Source organism: Neltuma alba, unplaced genomic scaffold (genome assembly GCF_004799145.2).
Source record: "Neltuma alba isolate B1F8T4 unplaced genomic scaffold, ASM479914v2 tig00010346_pilon, whole genome shotgun sequence".
NCBI classification, from domain to species: Eukaryota; Viridiplantae; Streptophyta; class Magnoliopsida; order Fabales; family Fabaceae; genus Neltuma; species Neltuma alba.
Genome location: NW_021635256.1, coordinates 108,826 through 130,541, shown reverse-complemented (window position 1 = coordinate 130,541; position 21,716 = coordinate 108,826). Strand labels below are relative to the sequence as shown.

Here is a 21,716-nt window from a genome sequence, read left to right as displayed (position 1 = left end):
GACTTTTATTTTGGTCATAAATATAAGACCCCAATCCACTTTGTCTCTCATATTTATATATTTTTTTCCAAAATAATTCTTCTAACAATAGTAGTTATAGCTAATACATTTAATTAGCAAGGATATTTTAGGAAAGACAACACATATTTATTACAAATAACTAACTTAACTTCTTTCTTTAATCTCCTCAAATTAATCAACTAGCTTTTATAATTAGGACCGGAGGTAGTATATTAAATGTAAAAGCTATAAGCTTCAACAATCAACGACTCGTGTAATAGTATATTAAGTTAATTACTTTGTTATTTTAATTTCCCATTTAATAGCGTTTTGTGTATATACTATTGTTTCAATTAAATGATATAAGCTCTTTTTCCCATATCAAATGACTTTATGTAATAACAAGGAGAATTATTATGAACTCCCTATAAAGTACTAATGTAATTATCAAAAAGCTTGAGTAGTACGAACTTCCTCTCCTATACCAAAGTCGTTACATGCCCAATTGTTGCAGAACTTTTTAGTAATCACATTCTTTGTTTTGGATCTTATAGTAATCCTCCCATAATAAAGCATGCTGCTTTGCTTCATATTGTAGCTTTGGGCATGCTTAGCAAGCCCAACCTCAGACAAATAACCTTACTGTATTACAAACACAAGGCATTTCACCTTCATTCTTTTCTTCGAACTGCCACTGGATGAACCTCTGGTATTCCCAATCATAACATATCCATTTTGTTTGAGAGCCTTATAGCACATATACTGAGCGATTCAAATGTTTTGATTTGTCAGCTAGGTCACGTTCAAGTAAAGGGATCTTCAAAGGCCTGAGCAGAACTTTGTCATCATTAGCATTATGAAAGCATCCTCTTTGCTTAGCATCATTCACTACCTTTCTCCATATTGAGCCACTTTTTTCTAGAGTTTCTGCATTCCCCAATATCCAAAGACAATGTCTGCCCCAAAAAATAAAAATCTAATCAACTCAACATTAGTGGAACTTCTCAAGCCTTGATTTTCTGCCTTAGTCGAGAGATTTTCATTGCTAGATCAGCTAGAAGGCATATCTAGAGTAAGATAAGTTTCCAAGGATAGAAGATTGGGAAAATTGAGGAAAAGTTCCCCATTAAAAATTTTTATTGATGAGAAAACCTGATAAATTTTTATAACACAGAAAATACGAATACTCTATAAATTTTGTACACAGAATGCCATTACTCTTATTTAGGTCCTCCCCAATAAATTTTCAATGGGAGACTTTTGCCCAATTTTTCGCAGGAAATTTATGTAGCTTGAGATGAAGTTTATGTATAAACAACCTTGTGCTGACGAACGACTTTACCTATTACATTTATAGATATGAGTTTATCTAAGAATTTCTCAAGCATAATATATATGCTATTTTGGTCACAACAAGTAACATACCTAGCACGAGTTAGAGCCACGTTTGCTCTTTGTCTATTAGAAAGGAACCCCACATTTCCCCTCCCATTTGATCTAACAGTGGAGATCATTATTATATCTTCTTCACCGCCTTGAAAGCCATCAACAGAACGAACACTCACAGAAAAGCTAGGATCTGACTCCATGTACTGCTTAACTTTCTCTTGGATTTCATGGACTTGAGCTTTATATGGAGACATCACACCTATGCTGAGTTTCCTTCTCTTGCTCAGGAACTCTGTAGCAGAAAAACACAAGGGATCATGTTCTGAGTTCCATATTGAGGAGTCTCAAAAGTGAAATACGGTTTATCAATTTAAGGAGATCTCCCACCCAATAAGCTAATCTTTTGAGATGGGATTTTCTTTTAGACTTGTGTTCATAACAAATCATTCATATATTCAAAGGGTTCTTCTCAACTAGATTGTGCCCAAGCAATTACTAAGTAAGTATCAACAAAGAATTAGCAAGAAACACACACACCTTTGTGCAGGCCTTTTATAATCTCAGAGATAGCAGCAACTTCCACCATGTTCTTCAAGCTGTGTCCATGACCAAATTGCTCTTGGCCCTGAGCTATGTTTATAAAAGAATAGGAGCTGTACATTTTTCCTTCAAGGAAACATGCACTGTAGCTTGAATCTCTGACATTCATGCCATCCACAAGTTGCCCTTCGTAGAATTCCCTATTGGGGAATACGCTTATGGATGGATGCATTCTAAATTGGATATAAAGCATATGCTTCATGAATCCCAGCAACACCAGCCTCTCAAACATGCTTCTTCCAAATCCAGCTTCATCAGAAATCTGAAATTTATTTTTCATAAACATACAAGATAGTGATCTTTGGTAATATCCACCAACACAGACCACAAATTAATGTTAAAAACTGATCAATACAAAATCTTAAGCTATTTAATGAAGGATTATCAATAGTTTTTTTTATAACACCTCCTCATACGTTAAAACACAATGCGTTAATAGAATGGAGAAACTAAAACCCACCTTAGCTTGTACTAAAACTTAATTTGAAATTAAGAAAAAGGGATAGCAAGGATCAAAATTCAAACCTCTTTTTCATACAAGCACTAGTATCTCATCCATAACAATTTGAATTTAAAGTTATAAGTTGTCAGGAGAATAACCATGAAGATTTCATCATAACCTCTAACAAGACATAATGACAACTCATTACCTTGCTCATGACCATTGCAGGAAGTTGCCTCTCATCACCTATGAGAACAGCATGTCTTGCACCTGGCAGTTGCAGAGGTATGGTTGATTCACATTCTGTGAGTTGAGCAGCCTCATCTATAACTATAAAGGGTATAGGTGTCATTCCTTCAGTGAACAATTTGGTAGAACCTGATGCCGTACAAAATATTAGGCATGCCTTCTTCAAGCAAATATCCATTATTTGAGAGCGTCTTTCAAGTTGAGGAAGTGAAATTGACTGAGAAAGTGATCTAAGTATGCTAAGGCACTCATCTCTTTTAATGCTTAACTTTCCAAAGCAAAATGCAACATCTTTTGTTGGGATATGTGTTTCCACAGGATCAAGCCAACGTATGATGGGCTTAAGAGATATTTGGATTATCCCAGTGCAGATGGCAAATAAACCCCATTTCTCTCCTTTCACATTTGGAACTTGTGGTTGAATAACATTACTTTTTTCCTCTACATTTTTTGTCGGAATCTCTATGAACTCGTTTTGGTGTAATGAATTTCCAAGGTCTTCAAGCAAATTAAGAGCTGCGCATATGTTCTGCGCCACCTCAAATGGAACAAGGGAAGTTGGTAGTTGTGAGTATAATGTTTGCAAGTCGGACTTGAGGTTCACACATATGAAACTGAACCTCCTCTTTATGAAATGAACTTCATCTACAAAAGAAAGGTATTGGTCATTAATGTAACTGTATCTCATCTTGACAAATTGCTCCAATGTCACATGATCGCCTTTATCTTCAAGATGCTTGTATGAAAGATAAGCTTGCTCTACATTGTTGTAATTAAGCTTAGCAAATTCTTCTAGTGACATAAGATCATTATCCTCCTCATGTTCCGCATTGAGATTAAATAGAAGATAGTGCTCACGAGGGTTCTCAAGCAAACTGATCATTGATTCCAAGTTGCGCTTCCATCCAGTCAGTGGAGAAAGACAGTGCTCAAGCATATCAACACGATAATCAAGAAAAATGTCAGGGAGACCCCAGTAATCATCAACTTTCATTCGAGAATTATTCCCAAAAAGCACTATGTCACCCAGCCCATAGGCATCAAACTGAAGTTGATCTTTAACTATACCACACAGGCGGGCCGCCACTTCCAACACAGCAGTATTGGTTGGAGCACATGTTAATGTTCTGGTTTTCAGCTTGAGCAGTGCAAACAGCAAGGATGCAACTGTCTTAGTTTTGCCAGTCCCCGGAGGGCCCCATACAAGTTTGATAGGGTGATTGTGATGACATTTCCTGATTGCGACAGTACTTAATACAATCTCTTTCTGGCTTTCATTCAGATTCTGAGATCTGATCATGTTTGTTGTAATATAAATGTCTGTATTATAGTGCTCCAATGAAGGGCAGATGTGACTGCTCTTTCCAATCTGCAAAACAAGGCGTGATAAAAGCTTCAACATGGCTGCCGTATTACTATCTGCAGAACAAGTTACTGTGTCTATGTACTGTTTGAGTGAGCTATAATAAGAAAAATGAGTTCATTCTTATCAGAACCTCTAGCAGCATAGCATGCATATTAATTAAAAAACATTTGATTCAGGTAAAATTTGGTAGACAAGGATTGTACTACTTACTTGAGTATAGGACATGTGAAAAATTCAAAAGTCATTTGTTTTATTTTGTATGTCTCAATTATTGTCTACCGATATATGTTCTCTACATTGTATATTAACAGTAGACCAAATACTTGTTAAAAAAGGGTGCTCACATGTTAAAAGCCACCTGATTCTTACCAATTTATCAGATTGCAGAACTTTTCCAATAATATTCAAGTTTGCACCTTCCAACTGTGAGTGCAAAGCCTTCCAAATACGAATATTGGTTGTCAAGTTGATAAGATACACGGCATAAAGCCTTTGCACATTGTTGTTCCTCATACCTGGATCAATCTCTATGCTCTTTGATGAGAGTATTGTGATCTGACCACTTTCTGACCATTGAACATAAGCAATATGATAAAATCTTCCAGGTTTGTTTAAGTCTTCAATGCCTGTTGGCCTACCATCAGTGAGGGCGATGAGATCCCCAGAGACGGGCTCATATCGTCCACCATGACTCTCATCAAATGTCATTTGATAGAGCAATCCCTTACCCATCCTCTCATATGTCAGGATTTCACAATTTGGGGCTTGGGAAATGCCCTTCAAGCTTGAAAACAGATCACCGTGTGTCTCCTCAATCAGTGAAGGAATAAAGGATTTCATGTATTCTGTTGCTGATAAAAATGTCAAAGGAATCTTTGGCACCTGAGAGACATCATCGTATTAAGTGTACTTGAAATGTCATAACATCCCGTTCAACAAAGTAAAGACAGAGTACCAGCAGGCCTATAGACCAGAAACAAATGAAAGTAGATAAGAACTTGAAAGATTAGTTGCTTAATGCAACCTTTGTGTGGAGTGCGAAACTTGCATTTAACCTTCAAGTTCAAACTTAGAATAAGGATAACTTGTTGCTTTCCTGTACTTGTTCATGGTTCGTGTTTCGATCATGAGGTGTTTTCCAGGTTGTGTTTTCTGTTTTATGTATTGCTTGTACATTTAATAAGATGTAGCAAAAAGCTAAGATTCAACTGAAACACAAGGATCAAATTAGGAAAAAAAAAAGGATCTTCATGGCCTCTCATGAGCACAACACTTTCCAGAGTTAATGAAAAAGAAAAGGAAAGAACAGAAAATGAAATGTAGAAGCTAAGATCAACATTAAAGAACAGAGATTGTCAGTGAAATATAACCCGACATGCTTAAAAGGGGAAGAAGGTAAGAAAAACCTTGTCTTTATAAAGATTTTGGTTAAGAGCATCGCTAAAAGTCCAAGAGAACACAATATCTACCAAGCTGGTTCTTCCCTTTTTCTTTCCCTTTCCATAGGAAGTCCTCTCCATGATTTGATCACTTGTTGTTTCGTTAAGCCAAAACACTGGATCACTCTCAGCTTTTCTTGGTGTGGTCTCGTTTATATTAATAAAACCCCGCACAAAGGAAAGAGGGTAAGTGTACGAACGGGCTATAGTATGGCATATGAAGAGTCTTTGAGACGCCAAAGATGAAAGATGCGAAGAGGAGGGAACCAGGTTCTCTCCACTGCCTTAAGGTTCGCTTTTGACGACAAGTCAATGAATAGCACAAAGTAGAAACAATAATGACTGATTTATAGCTATGTTTCGAATATCAAGTGACGTTTTGTTGCTTCTCTTCATACTTTCTGTTGGAGGAAAGCAGCCAACTTCAAGGCTAAGAAAAATGCAGACTGTGAATGATGTTTTGCGTCGTCTGTCACAGACGCTAGACTATATTGGGCAGTCCGAAAGACTAGAGTCAACAAATAGAGAGAACGTTTCACTTTTCAAAAGCAGTATCCAATGGGTAAGAGAGAAAGGAGTACGAACTCTCACTTGACCTCATGTGACAATCGGTTCGAAGAGTATTAATTTTTTTTGGCCACATATTTAACAAGGGCTGCCAAAGAATAAAAATTAATATGATGTAGTACTATAGTTAATACAAATAATATTAGAAGTTACTTGAATTTTTTTTATTTTTCTTCTATTAATTTAAGTAAATTAAAAAAGTTATTTAAGTTAATTATTTATAACAATAAGGCGTCTATTTGGATGTTAAATAAATACTTGTAAGTACTTTCACATAAATCGAGACAAAACTCTTGTCACATGTTTATATTGGATTCTGCAAATCACAATTAAAAAGCTGCTTATAACCTATTCCAAACAAGCCTTAGGTGTTGTTTTCGTTAAAATACTATTACTAATCATGTGTATTAGTTAAAACTACCATTTGATAGAACATTTAATATGTGTAACTACTATAAGGACAACTTTAAAAAGAAAGGATAAATATGATAGACAACGTAGATTATGGTCTTATATTTAGGACCAAACTACATATAAACTGACTTTTCTATTAAGAACCAGAGGTAGCATGACACATTTAATGTTTTACCTTTTTTTTTATTGGTACATTTGAATTAGTTAGAAATAATTTATAATAAGGAATATTTATAATTCACTTTTAATGTGTTTTACACAAATCAAGAAATTTTATATTTTGTTAACTTTGCCTCAAAATTTAACATTTTCTTAACTTTATCTATATTTAATATATATTTTTTCAATAAAATAATAATATACAAAATAATAAATAAAGAATAAAATAGTATATTCAAGTTAAAAATTTAAAAAAATAATTTATAAATAAGATAAAAAATTATATCTATCTAATAAATAGGAAAAAAACTAGTTCGTAGTTTAAATTGAATTATGAATTGGATCATATAGTAGTTTTTTCTTGTTTTTAGAAATAAAGAAAGTCGAATCTTTAATAGCGCCTCGTACCTGAGGAGGATGTAGGTTTTATACACGAAAAAAAAGGACGACAAATGAAATGGATGTGTAGAAAAAAGAGTACGAGGAAAAAAAAAAATTAATGCAATGAGATTAACTAATAATTAGTCGAGATAAAAATGAAAAACAATACTAATTAAAAATTTTAGACAGGCTATTAGTGCATACTACAAATAATAACATTATTAAAAATTTAAGAATTAGCCATCAAATGAGACATTTTATCAAATGAAAATAAATATGGAAAACATGTGCATTATTTAATGACATTGACTGATTTATTGTTTCATTATAAGTTAGAAATGCTTTTCAATTTTAAATAGATTATCATTTATTAAATTAGGAGCAGTAATTAAGAATATTTAAATGTAAAGTAGAAGTTCAAATACTAAATTGAAAGTATATGTGGAAGTAAGTATTGCTTAATATTAATGAGCTAGTTATTTGTTCTATATACTTAACATGGTATACCATTTCTACCAAAAAATAAAAAAAAAACATGGAATAACTTGTAAACAAATAAGACTATTTTTTTTTTCCATGGGAGGTAGGTGTTTCAATTCTTTTTTCTTCCCATGAAATCTTCCAAGAATTGCTATTAGTTCCTAAATAATTTTGTTCTTAAATTATTTAGCATTACAAATCTCTGAAACTAGGATCCTAACTTTAGCGTCAAATCCAAACTAGGATGCCTTTTGTTCTCTCCACTTCATTCGCATCAACTTGGATTGCTTAAGCATCCTCTCCAGCTTCTAAGCTCTGGCTTGCAAATGCCAGCAATTTTTAGTGGTGTTCCTGTTCCACATTACAAATTTTGAATGTATTCTATTTTCTTTTCAAGGGTGCATTCAAACTTAGATAAATTTTAAAAAAAAAGACGGAAAAATATCTTTTAAATTTCAAAAAGATAAATAGATCATGCTGAGCACTCTTGAAATGGTTTTGACACGTCAAAATCTATCAAAATCACATATTTATCATTTTAAAATTTAAAAAGTATGTATTTTTCTGTTATTTTTTTTAAAAAAAATTTATATTATTTTTATAAAATATAAATAGTCATATTATATGTATATTGAAAAGTTCATCAAAATTAATTAAATATAATAAATAAATATATAATTTTATATCTTTTATTTTATACAAATTAAACAAATGCACGTTCACAAAATGTCCACGCGAAATTAGAGTGCAGGGCTTTATCTCAATGCAGCGGATAGCGCTTCTAACATATAACTTATTTTTTAAAAAAAATTATTTACGAAGATAAAGTGAGTGAACGGATAACTAATACAGTAGTATAACGAGGCTAACCCCCAAAAAAAAAAAGTCTCTCGTATATATGATGGGACGGAATAATTTTTTTAGATTGAAAATTATCTAATTTCTATGATTTTGTATTACAAAATATATTGACTAAAATTCTAAATGATTTATAACAAGTTTGTACTGTGATTAATAATCATTTGCGAAAATTTTTATCAAATGTTTAAAAATTAATTATTAAAATGATTTCAAACTATATAATTTTAAAGTATGATAATAACTTTAATTTTTTAAATTTGTTAACTTATAAACTTTATAATAATTAAGGCTTTTAACTACAACTTGAAAATGCTGTGCAGACAACCAATCCTTAAAATCTAGATTTGACGTGAAAATTTGTATTTTTTTCCTTTTATATATAATTTTGTCTAAACTCTAATCTCCACATTAATAATGTAATAATGAACTAATGATAGATAAATTTCGGAAAGTATAATATATGCGCAAGCCCATTATTTTAATTTCTTTTGGAAATGTATGACTAATTTTAACTACATATAAATTATTTTTTGAATTATTTTGCATTCTTATCAGCATTAATTATTTATAATTCATAAATTTTAATCAATATCATTTGATAATTAGTAATTATAATAATTCGAAAATTAGTTGTCATAAATTTTCCAAGGAAAAAATAATTCACAACCATTTTCTTAATTTATATGACGTATGCTTTAGTTAAATTTAAAATTTTAAATGAAATAGCAAACAAATTCAATTTTCATAAAACTCTAATTTCCATGTTAAGACAATGAACAAGGATATCTTCATTCATTAATTATGTCATTTAAAAATTAGTAAATTTAAATTTGTATTATATACGTGTGAATTTTCTTCAAACATTAACACTTGCTAGACCCAGATGGTTAATAGTAAATCATTTAACTTCACCATTCAAGTTGGCTAATGTTGTTGTTGTTTTTTTTTTTTTTTTCTGCCAACAAGTTGGCTAATTTTGTATGGAATAATGGTTAAAGGGGGAAAGAATAACATCTATATATTTCCCTTGGAGGTTCTCTATTTGTTTTAATTTTTTTATGATAATGGTATCTTTGATTATTTAGCAAATTTATTCATAACTATGAAAGCAGATACAATGCTCCCTTGTGGTTGCATAGAGAGCAAGTTTTGATTATGTTCTTCAAAATTGTTGACCAAAATGCACGTCATAAGCATTCGTTTCTTTTCAATTCAAATCGCCTCTTATAGGAAAGCCCAACTTAACACGCATGATAGCACAATATACTAACATGTACATATCAAATTTACAGTAACTTTCTCGTTTTTTAATACTATCTCTTATTCTTAATATAAGACTCTATTTGATTTTTATTTTGATTCTAAATATAAGACTCCAATCCACTTTGTCTCTTATATTTATACATTTTTTTCAAGATAGTCCTTCTAATAATGGTAGTTCTAGCCAATACACTTGATTATCAAAGATATTTTAGAAAAGACAACACCTATTTGTTACAAATAACTAACTTAACTTTTTTTCCTTAATCTCTTCAAATTAATAAACGTAACTAGCTCTTATAATTAAGACCAGAGTTAGTACATAGGTTGACTTTTTTCCGGCTATAAAAAAAACAATATGTAGGTCCCAAGGCCCCTATTGACATAGAGGTTGAATATACAGCCTGGAATGTGCAGGAGCGAACCATTATTAAGAGGATGATTTAGACCCGGATCTTTCTATTGATACCAAAAATCCAATAAAGAGGCAACCACTATCAGGTTAGTAGCGGTTGACTTTTACCATATATGATCTTGCTGTTGATTGCTGTTATTCTTGGTCATCTTTGGTGCTCAGAGTAAATAGGCCAATGCTTATATAGTACACACACACACACACACAATAATTTCACGTGACAAACCAAAAACAAAAGCATATTACAAACACAACAACAAAGGTTGTTCCCCTTTCTTGATTCCTTCCATCAACCCTTGGTTTCCACATACTGCCCCTAAATGAACCTCTAAAATCCGATCATCATGTGAACAAGCAATAACGTCAGTCAACATATTTTTTCAGGCCAAAAAAAAAAAGGCAACATATTCATATGTGTTTGTGAGTTGAGGGAAAACTTAAGGATCAATTGTGAGTTGCCTGGAACTTCTAGAACCTGTTTTTAATTTTTCTTTCTCGTCCCTTATACTGAGTGACTTGAAAGGAGACCTTGATACATAGACTAGTTCAAGCTCAGTATGAAGTCCTTAATGGCTCGAGCCAAGTTCTTGTCATCATAAACATTATGGAAGCACCCTCTTTGCTTAGCATCATTTGCTAACTTCTTCCAAACAAAGTGACTATGATTTAGAGTTTCTACATTCCCCATTATCCGGAGACAATGCCTACCAAAAAACATAAAGTTCCAATCAACTCAAATGTATATACTTGCAAACTTAGCAACAACATGATTAGTGTCGAAAGTGCTTTTACAAAAAAAAAAATATAGAAGGACATGTACTAACAACCTGAGATTCTAAGCGACATTAAACCCACGGCCTCTCACTTATAAGGGAGCTTTCATCCTATTAGGTTACGAGACTATTAGTGTTAATGTAGAAAGTTCTGCTTCATGATTTGTTACAATTTTTCACTCTTGGCTTTTTGCCTCAATCTAGAGGAAGATAATTTTCTTATAAGGGGTCTATTCTCTAATCTTGTAGAACAAAAGGTAACACATATTCAAAAACACATTTTCAAAGAAATTACTCTATTTGTTGTGCCTCCTATAATTTTATAGGCTTGTAGATCCCATTGACTTCCCATTTGATTTTTGTCCTTATAAGCTCCTTTCATACCTTTCCGTCGCTTTCTTTGATTGATTCATTGTTAACTCTTCTCTCTCTCTACATTGGAGACATCTTTGAGGGGATTTCATAGTCTCCCCTCATCCTTTCTCTTTTCTAAGTTCACTTCTTCAACATCTAGGATGGCAAATCTCATGACATCATTTTGGATCTCCTTCTTTAAGGGGATGTTTGGATGAAAATCAAATGATGGTTTTAGAAGTAATTTTATGGTATACGAAATAAATATGTGAAGAAGTTTGTCTCGATTTTAAAAAAATATTTTTAAAAAGTATTTTTAGAGATATTCAAACACTCCGTAAGTCTTTTTTTTCTTGACACATCCCGTCCTTCTTTTTGCATTGGCCGGCTTCCCCTCCCCGAAGCTTGGGCCAACATCCATTCTCTAAACCTGCCCTCTTGTTTCTTCTTCGATGACTGGTTCTCTCCCTCCTTGTCGATGTCCTAGCCCTTAACACCTTCAGCAAAAGTGGTTCTTTCATAGCTAGTATCTTGAGTGGGTAGTGGTTATGATCATGTTCAGATTTACCACAATGGAAACAAATATTGTAGGCATTTATATTCAACTTTAATTTGTTACCATCTATCACACATGATCCCAGATGTGGGGCTTTCAAGTCGACTTCAACACACATTCGGACATACATTATTCTCACTCTTGTTAGTATCATCTCATCCACTCTTATTGCCATGCTTATCCTGTTCCCTAGATTATAGAAGAACTTCCTATTGTAATAGTCACCAGGAAGTCTCTCCCAAACAGCAACCTTCTAAATCTTCTCATTCCAAGGATTAAAATTCCTCTTCCATGTCTGCACTATGATATAATTATTCTGGAGTAACCAAGGGCCTCCTTCTAGAGCTAGGTAGTAATCATCCAATTCCTAGAAGGTGACTATCATATAGCCATTGCCTATAACTGACAAATCAACGTTTCCTCCTTTCCCCCATAGGAGTTGCAGTTTACGCCTTAGTTGCATGAACCCTGTGGTACCTCCCAGTAAGCAAGTTTTGCCAGCTCTTTTCCAATCTCTTCCGTTCTTTCTCTAAGAAGTTTATCTGTGGCCCTAATTCTGTATCCAGGACAGTAACTCCTCCCTTCATAGTTTTCTCATCACTATACAAGCGATTCCTATCCCAAGCTTCTTCCATTTTACCGTCTTTTTTATTCTCTCCATCTTGACTCTTTTTTGGCTTTACTGCCTTTCTATATGAGAGGCAAGCTCCTTCTTGTGTTTTCGGCACCATTTCCTAATCTAACACCCAGTTCTCGTCTCTTGGTTGCAGTATGATACCTCTCCAGTGAAATTTTCAGCCTTTCACACGCGTCTTTTCCTCTGTTATCTTCGTCGCTTCTTGTGGAGCTCTTTCCATCGACATCCTTTGGTAGGACAGTATTAAATCCACTTCCACCCATATCATTTGTGCTTAGTAATAAGATAGGAACCCCGGTTGTATTGTCTTGATCCGTCATTGACCGATCAGGTGGATGCTTCAGGGAGTTTGGATCAATGGTTTGCGTGGAAAAACTCAGAGCACCTCTCTCTAGTTTCTCTCTATATTTTTCAATTAAAGGGCGGGTAAATTTGTTCATTCTTTGAGGAAAAGAATGTTGCGCCTCCAGTTTAACTTCTCTTGTATTAAAATTACTCACCTTTTACTTTAGTTTTTATTGTTTGGCCAATTTCACAGCCAGTTGGTTAAGATTAAAGGTGATTTTTTTCACGTTAAATGAGAAAAAGTTGGTGGGAGTAGGAGAAGTTTGGTTCAAAAGAGTGTCGTTTTGAACTCGTGACTTGATGGGTGCAACAACAATGGTATCACTATCAAGCCAAGACTTACAAATGATGGGAGTATGGAGAAGTTATTGGAAGACCATAAGCTAAATATACAAGTGATGCATTGGAACAAGCTTATTTTTTGGAACAAAACCTTCATGATTAGCTTAATGTCCTCCCAATAATCAATTATTAAACTTAACTAAGATTACTTCTTCTTTTTCAAATTCTAAAAAGCGAACTGGCCCTTATTATCTGTGAACTGGGAGCACTTGGATATCTGTTATGCTTAGATACAATGACTTCATACATGACTATAACATAGTCTAATAGTTAAGATTATTGTTAAAGAAGATGTGATGATAGTTAAGATTATTGTTAAAGAAGGTGTGATGAAGTCTCCAAGCTTATTGAAATGAGGCACTTTCTCATTTTCAGGAATATCACGACAATATTGGTGATCTTGATGGTCCAGAAGAGAAGGAACGAGCTCAGGCAAAAATTCAGAAGTTCATCTCGTCCTTGTAACTGCTGTAACTTGTGTAAAGCTCTTAGATTTCAGCAGGGCGTGCACCGTGTAGAATCTGCCACATGTCAAGAAGCATGCTTAGATTAAACATGGAGATGGTAATGGAGAAAGAACTCTGGTGGCAGTAATTTTATCTTTTAGCTCTCAAGCTTCTCCATCTAAGGTTACTGGTTTCTCAGTTATTTTGTAGGATTAGTGAGTGGTTTTGAATTTTTCAATATATTTTCTTCTTCCTGATAATAATTGAGTTTTTAGTTACGAAGAAATTGAGCTTAAAATGATGTAGCCAAAAACCAATTTTGATCTTGTGATCATTTTTTCCAGGTGAAATGAGCTTGTACTTTGATACACAAGAGCCTGACAGGTCAGAAATGTTTTTCTCCCTTGTTAATCTATGTTTGCTTTATACGGTGCCTGGAGCAAACAAGCATAGGAAGCAATCCAACCTCCACAATTAACAATCATACCGCAGTCCAAACGCTGAAGATATTTGTGCTTGGATTAACATTAAAAATGACTTTTATTCGTAATGATTTTTGACAAATAATAGTTAGTTAATTAAATGTAATCTATATTTTCTTGTTTTTGTGAAAAAAAGTCAGTTTAATTAGTTAAAACTTATTTAATAGCCCAAAAAAAAAAAAGATTGACTAAATTTAAAGTAGATTTAAATTGTAGCATGATTGAAAAGAAGACAGCTATTATTAAATGCATATATATATATATATATATATAATGTGATTATTTTAAGAAAAATATTAAAATTAAAATTATTGGAGAGAATTTTGCAGTTCCATGGTGATGGCAATCGGCAAACAGGTCCGTACAAATCATTTCTATTGATTCCTTTCATCGCCACCTCAGTTTCCTCGAACTGTCACAGGGTGAATCTCGGGCATTCAATTAGATGAAAGTTTGTCATTTCTAAAAGCAAGCAATAACGCCAATCACCATATCCATTTTGTTTGCGTGAATAATGGATTGACCATTTCTCATTTTTTAAAATTTATGATAATTAGTGTCCTTAGAAGATTTTCATTATCATTCCCTCCTAAGATAGACAATCCTTTCTTTTATTTTAATCATATTAATATATGTTTTTAAATATTTTTATGAATATTGATTGACTTTATATGAATTCTTTATTACTACTTGTCATGTAATGAGTTTATTTGATAAGAAAAGGGCACGTTAGTATTTACAAGACTCATAAGGTATTTCACCTTCATTCCTTTCTTCAAACTGCCACTGGATGAACCTCTGGGATTCTCAATCATAACATATCCATTTGTTTGAGAGACGGGGGAAAAGGTTATGGATCAATGTGAATCACTAGCAACTTATAGCACATACACTGAGTGATTTAAATGCTTTGATCTGTCAACCAAGTCAAGTTCAAGTAAGGGACCTTTAAAGGCCTGAGCCATGTTCTGGTCATCATCAGCATTATGAAAGCACCCTCTTTGTTTAGCATCATTCACTACCTTTCTCCATACTGAGCCACTTTTTTCAAGAGTTTCTGCATTCCCCAATATCCAAAGACAATGTCTGCCCAAAAAAAGAAAAATCTAATCAACTCAAGATTAGTGGAACTTCTCAAGCCTTGATTTTCTGCTTCAGTTGAGAGATTTTCTTCTTTTTTTTTTGAGTAGACAAGCAGAGCTTGCGGGCAGGGATCGAACCTTGTTAAAGGCCACCAACAGGTGGCTACCATGCCACTGTGCCACACAGGGGTTGACAGAGATTTTCATTTTTAGATCAGCTAGAAGGCATATCTAGAGGAAGATAAGTTTCCAAGGGTAGAAGATTGGGAAAATTGAGGAGAAGTTCCCCATTAAAAATTTTCATTGGTGAGAAGAACCTGATAAAATTTTATAATACAGAAAGTACCAATACTTCACAAATTTTGGACATAGAATGCCAGTACACTCAGTTAGGTCCTTCTCACCAATAAATTTTCAATGGGGACTTTTGCCCAATTTTTTGTAGAAAATTTATGTCGCTCAAGATGAAGTTTACCTACAAGCAACTTGTGCTGATGAACGACTTTACCTATTATATTTATAGATATGAGTTTAACCAAGAATTTCTCAAGCATAATATATATATGCTATTTTGCTCACAACAACATACCTAGCACGAGTTAGAGCCACATTTGCTCTTTGTCTATTAGAAAGGAACCCCACATTTCCCCTCTTATTTGATCTGACAGTGGAGATCATTATTATATCTTCTTCACCACCTTGAAAGCCATCAACAGAACGAACGCTCACTGAAAAGCTAGGATCTGAATCCATATACTGCTTAACTTTCTCTTGGATTTCATGGACTTGAGCGTTATATGGAGATATTACCCCTATGCTGAGTTTTCTTCTCTTGCTCAGGAACTCTAGCAGAAAAACATGGGATCATGTTAGGAGTCCCATATTGAAGAGTGTCAAAAGTGAAATACAGTCTATAAGTTTAAGAGGATCTCCTACCCCATAAGCTAATCTTTCAGAATGGGCTTTTTTTTCTTTTTAAAGACTTGTGTTCATGAAAAATCATTCATATATTCATAGTATTCTTCTCAAGTAGATTGCGCCCAGCCAATTACTAAGTAAGTATCAACAAAGAATTAGGAAGAAACACACAAACCTTTGTGCAGGCCTTTTATAATCTCAGAGATAGCAGCAACTTCCACCATGTTCTTCAAGCTGTGTCCATGACCAAATTGCTCTTTGCCCTGAGCTATGTTTATAAAAGAATAGGAGCCAAACATTTTTCCTTCAAGGAAACGTTCACTATAGCTTGAATCACTGACATTCACACCATTGATAAGTTGCCCCTCATAGAATTCCCTATTGGGGAATCCACTAATGCACGGATGCATTCTAAATTGCACATTAAGCATATGCTTCATGAATCCCAACAACACCAGTCTCTCAAACATGCTTCTTCTAAATCCAGCTTCATCAGAAATCTGAAATTTGATTTTCATAAACATACAAGATAGTGACCTTTGGTAATATCCACCAACACAGAATACAAATTAATGTAAAAAACTAATCAACACAAAATCTTAAGCTATTTAATGAAGGTTTATCAATAATTTTATTATAACCCCTCCTTATACGTTAAAGCACAATGCATTAATAGAGTGGAGAAAGCAAAACCCACCTTAGCTTGTACTTAATTTAAAATTAAGAAAAAGGGATAGCAAGGATCAAAATTCAAACCACTTATTCATATAAGCACTACCTTATCCATAACAACTTGAATTTAAAGTTATAAGTTGTCGGGTGAATAACCATGAAAATTTCATCATAACCTCTAACAAGACATAATGACAACTCATTACCTTGCTCATGACCATTGCAGGAAGTTGCCTCTCATCACCTATGAGAACAGCATGTCTTGCACCTGGCAGTTGCAGAGGTATGGTTGATTCACATTCTCTGAGTTGAGCAGCCTCATCTATAACTATAAAGGGTATAGGTGTCATTCCTTCAGTGAACAATTTGGTAGAACCTGATGCCGTACAAAATATTAGGCATGCCTTCTTCAAGCAAATATCCATTATTTGAGAGCGTCTTTCCAGTTGAGGAAGTGAAATTGACTGAGAAAGTGATCTAAGTATGCTAAGGCACTCATCTCTTTTCATGCTTAACTTTCCAAAGCAAAATTTGACATCTTTGATTGGAATATGTGTTTCCACAGGCATAAGCCAACGTATGATGGGCTTGAGAAATATTTGAATTATCCTATTGCAGGCGGCAAATAAACACCAGTTCTTCCCTATCACATTTGGAACTCCTGGTTGAATGACATTACTTTTTGCCTCTACATTTTCTGTGGGAATCTCTATGAACTCGTTTTGGTGTAATGAATTTCCGAGGTCTTCAAGCAAATCAAGAACTACGCGTATGTTCTGCGCCACCTCAAATGGAACAAGGGAAGTTGGTAACTGTGAGTATAATGTTTGCAAGCTGGACTTGAGATTCACACCTATGAAACTGAACCTCCTCTTTATAAAATGAACTTCATCTACATAAGAAAGGTATTGGTCATTGATGTAACTGTATCTCATCTTCACAAATTGCTCCAATGTCACATGATCACCTTTATCTTCAAGATGCTTGTATGAAAGATAAGCTTGCTCTACATTTCTGTAATTAAGCTTAGTAAATTCTTCTAATGACATAAGATCATTATTCTCCTCATGTTCCGCATTGAGATTAAATAGAAGACACTGCTCACGAGGGTTCTCAAGCAAACTGATCATTGATTCCAAGTTACGCTTCCATCCAGTCAGTGGAGAAAGACATTGCTCAAGCATATCAACACGATAATCAAGAAAAATGTCAGGGAGACCCCAGTAATCATCAACTTTCATTCGAGAATTATTCCCAAAGAGCACTATGTCACCCACCCCATAGGCATCAAAATGAGGCCGATCTTTAACTATACCACACAGGCGGGCTGCCACTTCCAACACAGCAGTATTGGTCGGAGCACATGTTAATGTTCTGGTTTTCAGCTTGAGCAGTGCAAACAGCAAGGATGCAACTGTCTCAGTTTTGCCAGTCCCAGGAGGGCCCCATATAAGTTTGACAGGGTGATTGTGATGACATTTCCTGATTGCGACAGTAGTTAGTACAGCATCTTTCTGGCTTTCATTCAAATTCTGAGATCTGATGATGTTTGTTGTCATAGAAATGTCTGCATTATAGTGCTCTAATGAAGGGCATATGTGACTACTCTTTCCAATCTGTAAAATAAGACGTGATAAAAGCTTCAACATGGCTGCTTTATTACTATCTGCAGAACAAGTTACTGTGTCTATGTACTGTTTGAGTGAGCTATAATAAGAAAAATGACTTCATTCTTATCAGCACCTCCAGCAGCATAGCATGCATATTAATTAAAAAACATTTGATTCAGGTAAAATTTGGTAGACAAGGATTGTACTACTTACTTGAGTATAGGACATGTGAAAAATTCAAAAGTCATTTGTTTTATTTTGTATGTCTCAATTATTGTCTATCGATATATGTTCTCTACATTGTATATTAACAGTAGACCAAATACTTGTTAAAAAATGGGTGCTCACATGTTAAAAGTGACCTGATTCTTACCAATTTGTCAGATTGCAGAACTTTTCCAATAATATTCAAGTTTGCACCCTCCAACTGTGAGTTCAAAGCCTTCCAAATACGAATATTGGTCGTCAAATTGATAAGATACACGGCATAAAACGTTTGCACATTGTTGCTTCTCATACCTGGATCAATCTCCATGCTCTTTGATGAGAGTATTGTGATCTGACCATTTTTTGACCCCTGAACATAAGCAACATGATAAAATCTTCCAGGTTTGTTGAAGTCTTCAATGCCTTTTGGCCTACCATCGGTGAGGGCGATGAGGTCCCCAGATGCAGGTTCATATCGTCCACCATGAATCTCATCAAATGTCAATTGATAGCGCAAACCCTTACCCATCCTCTTATATGCCAGGATTTCACAAGTAGGGGCTTGGGAAATGCCCTTCAAGCTTGAACACAGATCACTGTGTGTTTCCTCAATCAGTGAAGGAATAAAGGATTTCATGTATTCTGTTGCTGGTAAAAATGTCAAAGGAATCTTTGGCACCTGAAAGACATCATCGTATTAAGTGTACTTGAAATGTCATAACATCCCTCTCAGAAAAGAAAAGACAGAGTACTAGCAGGTCTATAGACCAGAAACAAATGAAAATAGATAAGAACTGGAAGGATTAGTTGCTTAACGCAACTTTTGTGTAGAGTGCGAAACTTGCATATGAGTTTAGCCTTCACTTTCAAACTTAGGATAACTTGTTGCTTTCCTGTACTTGTTCTTGGTTTGTGTTTCGATCATGAGGTGTTTTCCCAGGTTGTGTTTTCTGTTTATGTATTGCTTGCACGTTTCATAAGATGTAGCAAAACGCTAAGATTCAACTGAAACATAAGGATCAAATTAAAAAGGAAAAAAAAAAAGGATCTTCATGGCCTCTCATGAGCCCAACACTTCACTTTCCACGGTTAATGAAAAAGAAAAAGAAAGAACAGAAAATGAAATGTAGAAGCTCAGATCAACATTAAAGAACACAGATTTTCAGTCAAATATAACCTGACATGCTTAAAAGGGGATGAAGCTGAGGAAAACCTTGTCTTTATAAAGATTTTGGTCAAGAACATCGCTGAATGTCCAAGAGAACACAATATCTACCAAGCTGGTTCTTCCCTTTTCCTTTCCCTTTCCATGGGAATTCCTCTCCATGATTTGATCACTTGTTGGTTCGTTCTAAAGCTAAAACACTGGATCACTCTCAGCTTTTCTTGGTGTGGTCTCGTTCAGCACAAAGCAAAGAGCACAAGTGTACGAACGGGCTATAGTTTAGCAAATGATGAAGAGTCTTTGAGATGGCAAAGATGAAAGATGCGAAGAGGTTGACGACAAGTCAATGAATAGCACAAAGCAGAAACAATAATGACTGCTTTATAGCCATGTTTCGAATACCAAGTGACGTCTAATTGCTTCTCTTCACGGTTTCGGTGTTCAAGGAAAGCAGCCAACTTCAAGCCTAAGAAAAATGAAGACCGTGAATGATGTTGTGTCATTTGTCACAGAACGTAGGCCATATTGGGTAGTCCAAAAGACGAGAGTCGGCAAATGGACTGGACGTTTTACTTTTCAAAAGCAGTATCTAATGGCTAAAAAAGAAAAGAAAGAAAAGAAAGACTTGTAGTACGAACTCTCACTCTCCCTTGACTTTATGTAACTGCAGGGCCGAAGAGTATTAAATATCAATCTACGATATAAAAACTTATTTAATTTTTATTTTAATTTTAAAGGTAAGATTTTAATTTATTTTATCCCACATATTTATCTTCTTTTTTTTAAGATAGTCCTTGTAATAATAGTGGTTCTAACCAATACACTTAATTAGTAAACATATTTTAGAAAAGACAATACTTATTTATTATAAATAATTAACTTAACTAATTTTTTTAATTTACTCAAATTAGTCAACTAATTCTTATATTAAGGACCAGAGGTAGTATTATGTTGGGTGCAGTGTAGTTAATAAAAATAATATTAAAAATAACTTAAATTTTACTATGGGAAAATAGCAAAAAAAAAACCGTGAAATTAGAAAAATTACAAATTGGGACTTATGACAACATTAGACATTAGTATGGGTTTTGACAACAATTTTTATGAATTAGTCCTTGTGTGTAATTTTTCTAATTCCATGGTCTTTTTTTGTAATTTTCCCTTTTACTATCCTTGATACTTAATATAAGAGCTAATTGACTAATTTAAGTAGATTGAAGAAGTTTGTTAAATTCGTTATTTGTAATAATTAGGTATTATCTTCATTAGAATATCCTTGTTAATCGTGTGTATTAACTAGAACTATATTTGTAATTACCACAAGGACTATTTTGAAAAAATAAATAAATATGAGATACAAAGTAGATTAGAGTCTTATATTTAAAACCAATTGAATGTGAAACTAGCTCTTTTATTAAGAATCAAAAGTAATATAACAAATTTAATGATTTTACCTATTTTTATTGATACATATAAATTAGTTGGAAATGATTTATAAAAAGTATGAAAGAGAGTGCATTTCTACTGTTATTTATAAGTTATTTTTAACATGTTTCATGCAAATAAAAATATTTTAAATTTCATTAGCTTTTTCTGAAAATTTAACATTTTTTTAAACTTTATCTATATTTAATATATATACTTTTCAATAAAATAATAATATAAATAAAGAATAAAATAGTATATTCAAATTAAAATTTTAGTAAAATAATTTATAAATAAGATAAAAAATTAGCTCTATCTTATAAATTAGACTAGAACTAGTACATAGTTCAAATACATCATATATTAAGAATAAGATTTTTTTTTTGGGAAAGTGGAATCTTTAGTAGCACCTCAGTTCCCCGGGGGAGGGGAAGCTCCTCAGACCTTCATGAGGGGAGTATGTAGATTTTATATCAGAAAAAGACAACAAACAGAGTATGAGGAAAAAAAATTAATGCAATGAGATTAACTAATAATTAATCGAGATAAAAATGAAAAACAATACTAAAAATTTTAGATAGGCTATTAGTGGATACTATAAATAAAAAAATTATTAAAAATTTAAGAATTAGCCATCAAAAGAAAGATCTTATTAAATGAAAATAAACATGGAAAGAATG

The 21,716-nt window shown here is 33.6% G+C and overlaps 1 protein-coding gene across 5 annotated transcripts; it reads right to left on the bottom strand.

Moving 5' to 3' along the window:
• Positions 1-441: 441 nt before the first annotated feature.
• Positions 442-19,897, bottom strand: LOC114755887 (probable helicase MAGATAMA 3). Of its 5 annotated transcripts, none has more exons than XM_028944783.1 (6): positions 19,660-19,889; positions 4,416-4,928; positions 2,640-4,049; positions 1,927-2,251; positions 1,426-1,681; positions 442-956 (listed from the first exon to the last, which is right to left on the bottom strand). In XM_028944783.1, exons 1-6 carry the CDS (start codon positions 19,771-19,773, stop codon positions 749-751), a joined length of 2,826 nt encoding a protein of 941 aa, XP_028800616.1. In that variant the 5' UTR covers positions 19,774-19,889; the 3' UTR covers positions 442-748. The 5 variants fall into 5 exon arrangements, with proteins under 5 accessions (XP_028800616.1, XP_028800618.1, XP_028800615.1 ...); XM_028944785.1 differs by lacking the exon at positions 19,660-19,889 and adding an exon at positions 5,453-5,656 and having other exon boundaries at positions 442-827; XM_028944782.1 differs by lacking the exon at positions 19,660-19,889 and adding an exon at positions 5,453-5,655.
• Between the last annotated feature and the right edge of the window lie 1,819 nt (positions 19,898-21,716).

Excerpts from the sequence above, each read along its gene's own strand:
- LOC114755887 (XM_028944784.1), bottom strand. The coding sequence starts at position 19,773 with ATGGAGAGGAATTCCCATGGAAAGGGAAAGGAAAAGGGAAGAACCAGC. Across the intron at positions 19,126-19,659 it reads AAAATCTTTATAAAGACAAG|GTGCCAAAGATTCCTTTGAC; the intron begins GTTTTCCTCAGC and ends GATGTCTTTCAG. Across the intron at positions 18,246-18,612 it reads TTCTGCAATCTGACAAATTG|ATTGGAAAGAGTAGTCACAT; the intron begins GTAAGAATCAGG and ends CTTATTTTACAG.